The sequence below is a fragment of the Pongo abelii genome, chromosome 10 (assembly GCF_028885655.2).
Source record: "Pongo abelii isolate AG06213 chromosome 10, NHGRI_mPonAbe1-v2.0_pri, whole genome shotgun sequence".
NCBI classification, from domain to species: Eukaryota; Metazoa; Chordata; class Mammalia; order Primates; family Hominidae; genus Pongo; species Pongo abelii.
In genome coordinates, this window is record NC_071995.2 from 70,346,392 (window position 1) to 70,360,417 (window position 14,026).

The 14,026-nt window shown below is 41.3% G+C and overlaps 1 protein-coding gene across 2 annotated transcripts in view; it reads left to right on the plus strand.

Moving 5' to 3' along the window:
- Positions 1 to 1,790: 1,790 nt before the first annotated feature.
- The window catches only part of TRHDE (thyrotropin releasing hormone degrading enzyme), a 392,470-nt gene continuing 380,234 nt past the window's right edge, over positions 1,791 to 14,026 (plus strand). For both annotated transcript variants that reach the window (XM_002823522.6, XM_054527400.2), the window contains exon 1: positions 1,791 to 2,704. In XM_002823522.6, coding sequence (XP_002823568.4) covers positions 1,791 to 2,704 — 914 coding nt within the window. The remainder of the gene's footprint in view (positions 2,705 to 14,026) is intronic.

Here is a 14,026-nt window from a genome sequence, read left to right on the forward strand (position 1 = left end):
CAAGAGTCCATAATCAACCAATAGGCTATGAACCTATTCTGATGCTGCCTGCTGTCAGCAAACTATCTATTGATAACTGTCCTAACAAAGTTTAAACAATGTTCATGGTAACACGGGAAAGCTGCAAGAAAGTAATTATGACAAGGTGAAATGAAAAACTGACCAATCATGGAATGTATTCGTTCACTGTTCTATTAAGCCCAGCTTTTCTCAGTCTCAAGGTTTTGGTCCTGAATGTTACACTGTAAGCATTGTGTTTTAATCATTTCCCCAATCTAAAGATGGGAATTATCCTATGGGGAAAACATCACCTTGCTTTGGCCTTTACTTCCGGAGGATTTTAATGCTTCATTGCTAACATTATTTTAGTACTCCACACCTGGACACATCACACAGTATAATGTAATATATGTAGTCAGGTTTTGGAGAATTTATTTCAATTTACATACAATCCTCCAAATCCTCTGGCGAGTTTGATGTGAAATCTGACACAGCCACATCTCCCTAGCAAGATCTTCTTTTGCTCTCTATGTTAATAGCCAAAGGCTCCAAGGATCTCTCCGTGGTGCGCAGTGAGGCTAAGGAGTCAGGAAGAGGGGTGACTGCGGGGCTTGTTGCGCTGAAGATTTACAATGTACTTCTTGCAGGCGGCTCAGCAACCCCCTCTGTGGCTGTGGGTGTCTGGTGTGACAGAGCGGAGAAAAGCTCTCTAATCTCCCAGTGCCTGCCTCTGCCGCTCAGCCGCTCCCCTCCCTCCCGCCTTTCCTGCCTCCTCGCGTGCTCTCTCTCCTTTGCCTTTCTCGGGGAGTTTCAGTCCCTCAATGCAGCTGGGGTAGCCCTGGCAATCTAAACCCGAAGCCTGTGTATATACACACACTCACACACACGCACACACATGCACACGCGCTCGCACATACGCACTTCGTCTCTACCCCTGGGGATATGGAGCAAACCCAGAGCTTCATCTACCTGAAGGGGATGGCCCGGCCGGACACTTCTTTCTCACTTGTCATCTCCGGAGGGCAGAGCAAGACTGGAATGAGGGAGGCTCGCTGTCGGGTCTGCAACCTCCTGCCGTTTGCCGCCACCGCCGCTTAAAGTGCCCAGGGTGGAGAAGGCTTTTCCAGGACGGATCTCCGTCGTAGCTTCGCGGCCCTGGGACTTCCTCCTGCTGGTTCACTCTAGTCTCTCCCACCTCGGCCATCCTTTCCTCTCCAGCTGCAGGGTGTATGGCTCGGGTGCCTCCCGTGCTGTGGCCGCCGTCACCGCTGCTGCGAGCACATTCCACTCAGAGGACCGAACGCCGCCGCTGGAGTGGGGGGAGAAAGCGGAAGCCCTAACTTCCCGCTCTACACCCTCGCTCTTCCCACCGCTCCCGTCCTTCTCCCCAGCCGAGGACCGGTTGGAAGGCTCCCGCGGAAAGCGAGGCGAGAGCGCGGCGCAGGGGAGGGAGACCCGGGAGCCGCAAGCGCGCAGGGGCGGGGGCAGCATGTGCCCCGGCGCCGGGTGCTCGCCCGAGAAGTAGCGCGCGCTGGGCAAGCAAGACGCTTTCCAAGTTGGGCGCGTCCCAGAGCTCACAGCCCGGCGTCCAGAGTGAGGCGGGGCTGATGGGGGTCGCGGAAGCTGCCGTCGCTTGTGGCCAGAATCCGTCTTAAAAGAACCCGGGCCAGCATCCCCAGTCGCGCGCCCTCGGCCCGCGTGCGCTCTCCGATGCCTGCTCTGGCTGTGGCCCGGGTGGCCCGCCCGCGGGGGGTGCCGGAGGGGGCGGGGGAGGAGGAGGAGGCGGTGTGATGGCCCTGGACGGCGAGCTGGGGGAGCAAGACGAGGAGAAGAAAAAGAAGAAGAAGAAAAAGAAGAGGAAGAAGAAGGAGGAGGAGGAGGAGGAGGAGGGGGCCGAGAAGAGCAGCTTACCCTTCGCAGCCGCGATGGGGGAAGACGACGCCGCGCTTCGGGCTGGCGGCAGGGGGCTCTCAGACCCGTGGGCAGACTCAGTGGGAGTGCGACCCCGCACCACGGAGCGACACATCGCGGTACACAAGCGGCTTGTGCTGGCCTTCGCCGTGTCCCTCGTGGCACTGCTCGCGGTCACAATGCTTGCCGTGCTGCTCAGCCTGCGCTTCGACGAGTGCGGGGCGAGTGCCACGCCAGGCGCCGACGGTGGCCCCGCAGGCTTTCCGGAGCGCGGCGGCAACGGGAGCCTCCCTGGATCGGCCCGGCGCAACCACCACGCAGGCGGGGACTCCTGGCAGCCCGAGGCGGGTGGGGTGGCCAGTCCGGGGACCCCGTCGGCCCAGCCGCCGTCGGAGGAGGAGCGGGAGCCGTGGCAGCCGTGGACGCAGCTGCGCCTGTCGGGCCACCTGAAGCCGCTGCACTACAATCTGATGCTCACCGCCTTCATGGAGAACTTCACCTTCTCTGGGGAGGTCAACGTGGAGATCGCGTGCCGGAACGCCACCCGCTACGTAGTGCTGCACGCTTCCCGAGTGGCGGTGGAGAAAGTGCAGCTGGCCGAGGACCGGGCGTTCGGGGCTGTCCCTGTGGCCGGTTTTTTCCTCTACCCGCAAACTCAGGTCTTAGTGGTGGTGCTGAATAGGACACTGGACGCGCAGAGGAATTACAATCTGAAGATTATCTACAACGCTCTCATCGAGAATGAGCTCCTGGGCTTTTTCCGCAGCTCCTATGTGCTCCACGGGGAGAGAAGGTATGGAGGGAGGCGGTGCCCCGCGCCGCCCCACCCCGCCGCGCGGCTCGAACCTCTGGGCGGCCTGCGACCCCGGGGACCCAGCTGGCTTCCAATACCCGGGAAGCCAGGGGTGGGGGAAAGGAAACGAAAGCGGAGTAGGGCAGTCAGAACCCCGGGGTCTCCCAGATGCCTCGGGGTCTCGCTGCCGCCAACTCCGCAAACTGACTCACTGGTGCCAAAAGATGAATGCTGCCCCCTCCTCTAGTCGGGACCTCTCCTCTTCCTGTCAGAGTTCCTTAGCCATCTGAAAGGTAGCTGATAATCTGAGCGATGCCTGAGTGACATGAAAAGCTTGCCAAGTTACTCTCGAGGGAAAATACGTGGCGCTGAAGGCCAAGACAACAGCGCATCCAGGTTAGCATGTCAGGGCAGGTCAGGGACACACCGTTCTCCACCCCCACCCACAACATGCCCATCTTCCCTGACTATTAGTAGTCTCCTGCCAGGTGCAGAGCAGAGGATGGGCTTTGGCTGCGTCAAGTTTCCCCAAACTTCAAGTTGAGATTCGGAGTGAAAAGAGTGGTTTCCAGAGATAGGCTGAGAGGACCGGAACGGGGGTGGAGGTTGCCAAGGCCAGAGCCAGCGATAAGTGGCCTCGCGGGCGCTGCCAGGTCTGTGCTAAGGCAGGGCGACTACAGTTGTTTGTTTATGAGTTGCTGCCTCTGGAGATGATTCCAGTGGTCAAGGAGTGGGAAAGCTAGTGGTCAGTCTCAAATGCCTTGTTAGTATCTTTGCAGCGTTTTACATTTGTGTAGTTTTGTATTTTTATAAAAAATTTCCGAGAGGCCGTGGAGCTTTTCACCACTTGTTTAGAGCTCAGACTTCATAATCCAATAGAACTGAGTTTGAATCTCTGCTGTTCATCTAACTCTGGTGGAGGTTTGAGGAAGGTAATTAACCTTTTCCTGACATGACTACTTCTAGTGATTATTGCACACCCATGTACTCAATCCGACAAGAACCCTATGAAGTAGACGCAATTATCAGCATTCCCTATTTTACAGGTGGGGAAATGGAGGCACAGGTGGGTAACATAGCTTGATCAAGATCACCAAGAGTGAGCAGACAAAGCTCGGATTTAGACCCAGGGAGTTTGGCTCTTGAGCCTAGACTTTTAATTCTAACTTGGGGATACCAATAATAATATTCTACTTGTAGGATTGGGGTAGACGTCTATGAGTGAATGCATTACAAAGTACTTACCCCTGTGCCTGGCATATAGAGTATCCTCCATAAATGCTAGCTCTCATGAGTGTTTGTGGCAGTAAGCTCTCAGGTATATTGTTGAATGAATAAGTGATTCTTGTTCTTTGCTCTAACGCCCTCATTGCTAAGATAACTTCGATTAATTAAATGACTGAGGGCAGATGAACAACCAAAGTGAGCTTAAGAATTAAACCAACAACTTTAGAAGAGGAGGCAGGTTACAGATTAGTAATGAGGCAGAGACTCTCCTTTTCTCAGGTGATTCTCACAACAGGGCCCTGGAGGTGAGCAGGCTTGTCAGTGGAGAGCTAGGACTTAAACTTTGGTTCTCTAATCCCTGGACCAGACAGAGCTTATGGTGTTTGGAAACTCTCAGAAGAAGTTATTGTGTAAGAGGCTGGGGAAATTGCAATGTGTTGCGAAAATAAGCAAAAGTGTTATTATTTATAGAGTTCTATGAAGTAACCTCCTATAAATAAAATGCCCAATGCTTTAGTAGTTGTATGATAGTTAAAACCTCCTAGAAGTGAATGTAGAAATTATTCACTTTCTTACTCCTGACATCAGATATGGATATTTTAAATCCCCTTCTACCACTTCCTCCAACATGTTCTAAAGAATACAGATTAAAAATATTTTTTAAACCCAGAATTATGTCAAATATGGGGGAAAGGCATAGAAAACAAATTTGCATACTATGTTTAGGAATAAGCTTGTATGTCAAAATGTCAACAGTGGGAGTTGCGTATCATTACTGATACATCTTGCTGTGGTGAAATAAATGCTTTTGAAAAATCCTGTTTTTTGAGCCATGCCGAAATATGTTTGGCAGAACTGAGCTTGTTTTGGTCAATGCTTTCAAATTAACAGGACTCTTAAAAAGACCAGATGTTTCTGCTTGACCCGTAACTGATTTCTTGTGCCCCTAGTGCACATTTGTATTCAAACTCTCTTGCAGTTTTCCCCAAAGAAGTAAATAACTTGGTTGGAAGTTCAACCTAGTTAACATATAGTTAAATTCTTCATCCCAATAGAAATGCAGAACTCAGTGTTCTGAGAATTCCAGGATTATTTCTAAACAGCATCTTAGAGAAAGTCCTTGTTCCTCATTTTTTTCCTTCCTCATTATTATTAGAGTAAATCTGATAATTTCTTGGATGTTTCTCTGGAGTTGATAAGGCAAAAGAAATAAATCTAATAAACCGTTTCATAGTTATGCAAACTTTCTATTTATTAAACTTTTTTTGTTACTATAGCCACTTGGAGCATGGAGCATTTTTAAACAGACCCATATCAGCATCTCAGCTAGGGTTGGACTTTTATTGGTGATTATTTTGTCCACAAAATGCAATGTAAATTGGCATTTTAAAACCCACTTTCAAATAGGACGCAGATGCAAGCACTGAATTTTCATTTGATTAATGATTAAACATTTTGGTATTTAGTTAGATATAATTTTGCCAATTTAATTATAGGGTAATATCTGTCATAAAAACAAATATGTAATCTGATAAAGGAAGTCATATTGAGCAACTTGAAATGCTTGAAAGAGCAATACTACAATGCAGTCCACTTCTCTTAGCCTATGTGGAAACACTAACTCATTAAAATCCTATCAGTCTGATTCTTCAACTTGCTTCTCAGAGACCTGAGCAAAAGAATTTTGGTGACGGCAGGGAAATTAGATTCCACTGTGTGCTATATACCTTGGACCCCTGGAAGGTTTTACCCACTGCTGGGTGTTGTAGGTAGCCTGGCTTTGTACAACTGGGAAGACTTGCTTTTCCTGATTTCCATACTGTAATGTACAAAGGTTAGAAGAGGAGCTCCCCCTTGAAGCCCAAGGTTTCCCAAGTTGAGACAAATTCTCTACTCTTGGTTACTACACTTGTTGAATATTGAAAATAAATTCTCCTAAAATCCACATGTCTACACACCAAGAAGTAAATTAGGCAGAATACATAGTCACTTTTTCATCAACTAGGTGTGCAGCAGGCAGATACAAATGGGTGTGTATTTATGCTGTAGTCTCCGACAAGAGAGTATGCTTGCTTAGAATTAGGTAAAATGTTCATTTACCTGAAATAATTGCCGCTTTTGGGTAGCCAGATGGTGAGCACACCCATGTTCAAAGTAGGGTACCTTAATTTAGATCCAGATGGTTGAATTGAAAAGGAAATATAGCCAAGATAAAGAACATTTTGTTCACTTTCAAAAGGGAGACTGTTTTTCTTTGACAAACTTTAATAGGATCTATAACATGCCAAAGTGAGACAACATTAAAAATATGAGGTCCTTTTCTATAAAGGATTGTTTAGAGTGAAACTATAGTCTCCAAGTAAGATGGGAAAATAATAGTGGTAGTTATCAAAGAGAATTTGGACCATCCTTTTGCAAAAATCTTGGGGAGAGAATGGAGGATTTTATCTCTGGGTAGGCATTTGCTCTACTGTGGTATTTGTGTGATCTGATGCCTTGTAATTTACTCAGAATGAATTAATACTCGTGGTATTTAATACAAACAAGAAATTCACTACATTATTTTTAGATTGAAAGCAACTTCATTTCTCCCATTCACTTTGGTAAGAAGATAGCTTAACATGAGCAAGTAGGAGTATATCGCTTTTTGTCCCTCTATAGACTGTGAACTGAAAAAATCTTTGAGAACCATTTGTTTCTGTAAAAACTTTTTTCTGTGATTCCTTAATGGACTTAGCTCATTGTTTTTGTGTCAGGCTCACATAACCATATGGCAAAACTGAGTTCAGTGCTGGATTTTGAACACAATTCAAAATGCCACCAGTAAACCATATCTAGACAATGTTTACTAAAAAAAAAGCTCTGACCATGTCATAATGACTCACTCAGGGAGAAAATTTATGCAATTGGTGTTTGTCTTGCTGCGTTTCTTGTAGTGCCATTCGATTTGATCACCCTGGATAATAATTAAATATACAGTTTTTTCAAATTAATTGACATAAAATTGTGTATATTTATCGTGTATAACCTAATGTTTTGAAGTATGCATACATTTGGAACAAATGTAGTTAATTAACAAATACATCATCTCATATAGCTATTTTTGTGGTGAGAATATTTAACATCTACTCTCAGCAGTTTTCAAGAATATAATATATTGTCATTAATTATAGTCACCTTGTTTTACAATAAATCCCTGAACTTATTCCTTTTATCTAAGTAATTATATATCCTTTGACCAGTAACTCCTCAACTCCATTCTTCCCCTAACTTCTTAGTATCTGGTAAACATCATTCTACTCTCTAATTCGATGAAGTCAACTTTTTTAGATTCCACATATTACTGAGATCATGCAATATTTGTCTTTTTGTGCCTGGCTTATTCACTTACATGAAGTCTTCCAGTTCATCCATGTTGTCTCAAATGACAGGATTTCCTTCTGTTTATGGCTGAATAGTATTTCATTAGTGTATGTATACATTTTCTTTATCCATCCTTCATTGATGAACTCTTAGGTTGGTTCTGTATCTCGGCTACTGTGAATAATGCTGCAATAAACATGTTGCAGATATCTCCTCAACATGATGATTTCTTTTTCTTTGGATATATAATCCCCTGGTAGTGGGATTGCCAGATCATGTGGTAGTTCTATTTTTAATTTTTTGATGAACCTCCATACTGTTTTCCATAATGGCTGTACTAATTTATAGTGTACTCATTTTCACCCACAGTGTACAAGGGTTCTTTTTGCTCCACATCCTTGCTAACAGTTGTTATCTTTTGTCTATTTGATAATAGCCATTCTTACAGGTGTGAGTTGACATCTCACTGTGCTTGCATTTCCCTGATGATAAGTGATGTTGAACATTTTTTATATATACCGGTTGGCCATTTGTATGTCTTGTTTTGAGAAATTTTCATTCAGGTCTTTTGCCCACTTTAAAAAATCAGATTTTGTTTTTTCTTGCTATTGAGTTGTTTGATTTCATTATACGTTTTGGTCATTAATCACTTATCAGATGTACAGATTGCGAATATTTTCTCCCATTCTATAGGTTGTCTTTTTACTCTATTGTTTATTTCCTTTGCTGTGCAGAAACGTTTTAGTTTGATGCAATCCTGTTTATTTTTTGCTTTTGTTGCCTGTGCAGTTGCCTTTGTTTTTATTTATTCAATGCAACTCCAAACTGAGCCTATCTGCTTTGGATCCCTTTCAAATAAAGATGGACCTGATACTGGCTTTCCCAGTATTTGTTTGGTTTGTACAACATGTTTGTTTATTTAAACTGATTGTTGCCACTGTGTATGTGGATGGGCTTGAGCAAACAACGCAGGACATGTTTTAGGTGTGCTTGAGGGTGGTGACATTTGGTCAATGTGATTTACAAAAATAGGACTTACCTCTGTAAGTGTGACTTCAAGGAGTGATACAGAAACAGTGAGGAAGAAATAATTTACCTTTAAGGCATAAATGCTTTACAGTCTTTAAGGAGGGCATCCCTCCTTCACCCCCATGCTCATCCTCCCAACCCCCAGCAATCATAATCTTCATCATCACCATCATCATCATCATCATTTCTCAATTCTTTGCATGTTCTTTACTTCCTTCCAGATTTACATTACTGGCCAGCTTCCACCAGGGTGTTTCAAAGTTCATGCCATCCTACTTTCTACTACAGAAGACTGCGTACTTTCTCCCACAGATAGGATTTTACTAGGCAGAATTTTGGAAAATTCCAATGTGAAAAATACTTCCTGCTTTTTCCAGTTTCCTGGACAACCTAAAATGATGCACAAACAGGCACAGCTGTATGGTGGTGGTGGCAGTGCGAGGGTAGAATAAGATTGGCCATGTTGCATGGGGCTGAATAAGGGTGAAGAACCCAGGCTCACCCTGCCTGCCTTCTTTGCCTCCAAGCTTCTGAATGCCTGGGTGGGCCTGACATTTATAGAACTGTGGCCCCAGTTGTACAGGGACAGGGTGAATTAATTTCTCCCAGTGCACACCTATGTGTGTGCTGCAGGGTGAAGTTTTGTTTTAATCATTCACATCTTTCCTCATGACTACACAACTAAAAAAAGAAAAATCAGAGGATAGACAAAGAAAGTAGTTCAAAAATTATGGTTGTTGGCCACTTTTTACATCTTTTAAAAATAGCTTATTTTTAAAAATCTTATATCTTTTAAAAAATAGTCCACTTTTGTTGTGTTGCTGGATGGAAAAGTGTGTGTGTATGTGTTTAGTGTGTTCATTCTCTTCCTCCTATGCAGGGACTGTGGAACCAGCCTGCTTGGCCTCATATCCTGACTCTGCCACTTACTAGCTTTAAGACCTTGGCCAGATTTCCTAATTGCTGTGTGTCTAGTGTCCTCCTCTGGAAAGTGGAGATAATGATATTCTATTGTACGGGGTTGTTGTGATGATTACATCAGTAATAAAGCCCTTAGAACAGTGTCTGATAATTGGTAAGCACGTCTGTGGTTATTAAATATAATTTTATTATTCCATGGCTGGAGATCTGCTACTTGGGCTAGTACCAGGTTGTGTAGGACCAACATTCTTGCTTTGGGGTTTCCCCTTGCTGGCAAAACAGTGGGGAAATGGTCACCGTGGACATTCCTTTGGCTGCTGTTTGTTTTTACCACCTAAGCAGAGTTCAAAAGACAGGGAATGGGAAAAGAAGGTGGGAAGGAAGAAGAAGAGCCTGGTCACCAGAAAAAAGAGAAGGAAAAGAAAGGTTGTGGTATTTCAGCCAGAGAACCTCCCAGCTTGGATCAAGTACTGGGAGATGGAGAGGGTTGAGGGAGCAGAAAGACTGAGGGAAACAAGAGAAACACGCAAGTCTCTGATTACAGCACTGCTCTCTATTAGCAGTGAGAATAGCAGGAACCAGATAGCAGGAACCAGAGACTGAAGGGTCAGAAGGGTACCAGTACAGCAAGAAGAAAAGCCTTAAGTACCAAGGGAAAGGCATCTCAATCATTAGATATTGTTCCTAGGACTTTATGTGAGTTTTGACAACAGCAGTACTTTATAATACTTATGTAATGTTTTGCCTCTTTCCAATAAAAAAACATGAATCTCAGACACTAATTTTATTTATTTTTATGAAAACCTAATATTATGACCTGGGAAAGTCATTTTAATGCATTCATAATACCCTTCAACAATGATGATCAAGTATGCAGTACTTATTTTTGGTAAGCATATTTAGTACATAAATGGTGAAACAATTATGAATATTATGCTCTGTTTTTATAACACGATTATTCACATATGCACCACTTCCTACATACATATTGCTGGCATTATTGCCTTATGTTTTTAGTTTACTCCAATGGTTATTTAAAAAAAATAGACTACACACTTGCTTATAGTATTGAATATTCAGCAGGAGTACTTCTCTTCTGAAATAGCAGAGGTTTAATGACTCATTGAAGTGCATAAAAACACACAGTCTAAACAACGACCCATTTTGGCTTAAAGAATTTAGTCATCGAGTAACGATTTGCATTTTGGATTAACAATTTTAAATGGGACACGTGTAACTTCCATGACCTTGTAACAGTCCGCTTACTGCAATCAGTTGAATAGTAACTAGATGTTCCATTGAAACTTTTCTTTAGGTCTTGGGAGTTTTTGTTACCAATCTTAAACTACTGCAATATTAGAGAAATTGCAGTTGCTATAGAAGTAGGTTCAAAATCATTTTCCACTGTGTTATGCATAGATGTGGCCAAAAAGAAAACCTTTCAAGTCATCCATGCTGTTTGTGAGGTTCTCTTGGTTTTGGCGGATTCCACAGTGAAATGCCATGAATCAATCTGAATACTAACAGTGTTATGCAAATGTTTGTTTCCTCTGCATGTCTTACCTTTATGAAAAGGCAAACTGAAAAATAATGGAGCAGAAATTGTTTTGTATCACATACTGTAATTTGTTGGCAATATCAACCAACATTAGTGCATTACTTCTGCTGAATGTTATCATAATGACTTGATACAAGTAGCTTACCTAGTGAACTTCCGCAGAAATAAGAAGAAATCAATTCTCTATATCCTTCAGAGGCAACATGGAGCTTTAAGCCCTCCTTCTTAGCTCAACCAAAATGTCAAAATAGACAAGTTGTTAAGAAAATAAAGTAATTTATTTTAGATAGAAGAGAATTAAAATACATGTATGTTATTCACATTTTTCCAGTTATGCTAAAATGACATTCTACGAATCACACTCCCAGAATGTCACTTTTGAAAGTGGAATTTTTTATGGTAATAGACAGATTCATTAAAAGACAAAAATGATTTTGTTTAAGAAAGCAGGAGAATAACAGACAACAAAATACTTGTCCCCATTACCTTCTGCCTTTTGCTGTTTTGTTTTACTTTTTGCTATATTTATATATATTTTTTCATGTCCACACTACAATTGAAATATTTCTATTTTTAATTAATTTTTTATATTTCTTATACTTGTTATTCTGCTTACCACCTCAAACTCACCACAAATTCACTCCAAACTTGTTATTTTTTTCTCAAAATCACCATTGCTATGGGCCTCTTTGATGTTTTTAATGACAGTAAGCAGAAGAGAAGTCTCACTTCCGCTAATTGAAGGCAACCATAAAATATATGCAGTGAAGACAAAATTGTATTTTTGAAATTCTGCAGGCACTGTTGCCTGTTAAGGGCACTGACCTGAAACTGGCTGTCTCTGTTAGAAAAAAGAGTATCAAGGTTGAAAAAGATGTTGCAGATGGACTTGAAATACTGAGATCTGATGTAACCAGAATCTGCAAGACAGCAGACAGGGCACAAACTTAATATGTGAGTGAAAACTTTATTGAAGGCTTGTTTCTGTGCTACCTATAGTAAACTCACTCATTTCTCCATCCAACTCTGACCTTTAAACTTCCATCCAGGTTTTCAGACCAATTATTATGCTTTCTTCTTCATAAAGCCTTCTTTGAGTTATTTAAGCTAATGGTTTTCAACTGGGACAATTTCTTCCTACAGTGGACATCTGCAATGTCCAGAGACATTTTTGCCCATCTCAACTGGGGAGAGATGATAGTGGCATCTGGTGGTAGAGGCCAGGGATACTGCTAAAGATCCTTCAAGGCACAAGACAGTCCCCAGAGCAAATAATTATCCAGCCTAAAATGTCTGTAGTGCCAACATTGAGAAACTCTGCTTTAGGTGAATGTAATTTCTTCATACATTTTTCCCTTTTTGTCATGGCTTTTTGTATAATACCTGTCTAGGTATATTTTTATTTTATTAGCATAGAAACTCTTTGCAGGAAGGAAGCATATATATTTATATTTTTCTCCCCAGTATCGAACACTCAAAAATAAATGATTAAAAGGAGCAAATGCATTGTAGAACTTGTAGTAAAAAGCTATTTAGTGGTAGTGTAATTTAACATCTTTAAAAAACCAATCACATTTGGGGAATATTTTACGTCTGATTTTTGTTCAGTTATAGGATCTCAAGCTTGGAAAAGACCTTAAATGTAATCTAGTCCAACTGCTCTTCTTTACCGAGGGACTTCTTTTGATTTTCTAAATACTGAATTGAAATTCAATTGCAATCATCTTCAGGTGCCAGACTGTGAAATTGGTATTTCCTCATTTAGACATTATCAGAATATATGGTGGCCCTCTGTGCATAGGTATATACTGTGTGTATGAATTCATTAAGAATATTAATTGCAGAAGAAGTCACTAGGTGATCTTTATAGTTCTTTTCAACCCTGAGGATCAGTGATTTAAATTGCTACCTTCCCTAACATACTTACTTACTTGATAAGGCAAAAAGAGACTGCACTATGTTTTTTCTCTGCATAAATATTTATTTAATCAAATTATCCTTAGCCCAGAGGTATTTACATCTTTTACACCTAATAAATTCTTACCCACTAATTACTTAATATCAAAGACATCTTTGATTTTTACTTAAAGGCTAATTCATTATAATTACAACCTCTCTGTTGAACTCTTGTAGAACTCTTCCCCTAGCATTATTAGTTGTCCTTTAATTTTCCATGAGAAAATATTATACATATGTATATATTTCATGGAAAAATATATATTTTTCAATTAGACTGCAAAGGCCTTAAATACGAAGTTGGTTATATCTTAAAAAAAATTATACCGAGTACCTAATACAGGGTGAGTATCCCCACTCCAAAAATTCAAAATCTAAAATGTTACAAAACCCAAAACTTTTTGAGTACTAACATGATGCTCAAAGGAAATGCTTATTGGAACATTTTTTATTAGGATTTTTGGGTGAGGGATGCTCAGCTGGTAGTATATAATGCAAATATTCCAAAATCTTAAAAAATCCAAATTCTGAAACGCTTTTGGTCCAAAGTATTTTGGATAAGAGACACTCAACCTGTATAGCATAAAGTTCACACATAGCAGACAATATTCGTTCAGTGATTGAATTGGAGTTCTCAGATATTTCAAAGTTAAAAGGGAGTAACTTTGACTCATATATAAAATCCCATGGGCATCTTTTAAATAGCCTCAGTGAGAAATATTAAGCTCAGTGGACATTTTAATTAATAAGCTGAAAGATAAGATTCACGAGCATTATGTAAAATAAAAGCATATGAAGACAAAATTGTAAATGGGTGCATTTTAACTAAAAGGTACTGACATTTCATTAAGCAGAAAGTGTATTACTAATCAGCAAAAAACAGTAAGAAAAATATTACCATGATACTGGCAAATTGGGAAAGAAGAATCTTTGTTACTTACAGCTGAATTAAGACATTTATAAATTATGGCTAAAAATTAATTTTACTGTTTTGAAATGTAATTCAGAAAATGTGAGTTCTAGACCCAGCTTTGTGCAAGTTGTCTGTGTAACTTCAGACAAATCACTTAATCCTACTGGATCCACTTTTTCAACTTAGAAATTTATGGGAGTAGGACAATTTGTTTCTAATATTGCTTCCAGCTTTAACCTCATATTCGTATGAAGATTTACAGTTAAAATCTCTTTTCCATATATTATCTCATTTTATCATTTTGACTTTTGTAAGGAAAGCCTGGAAAACATATTTTCCTTGTACTAATGAAAAA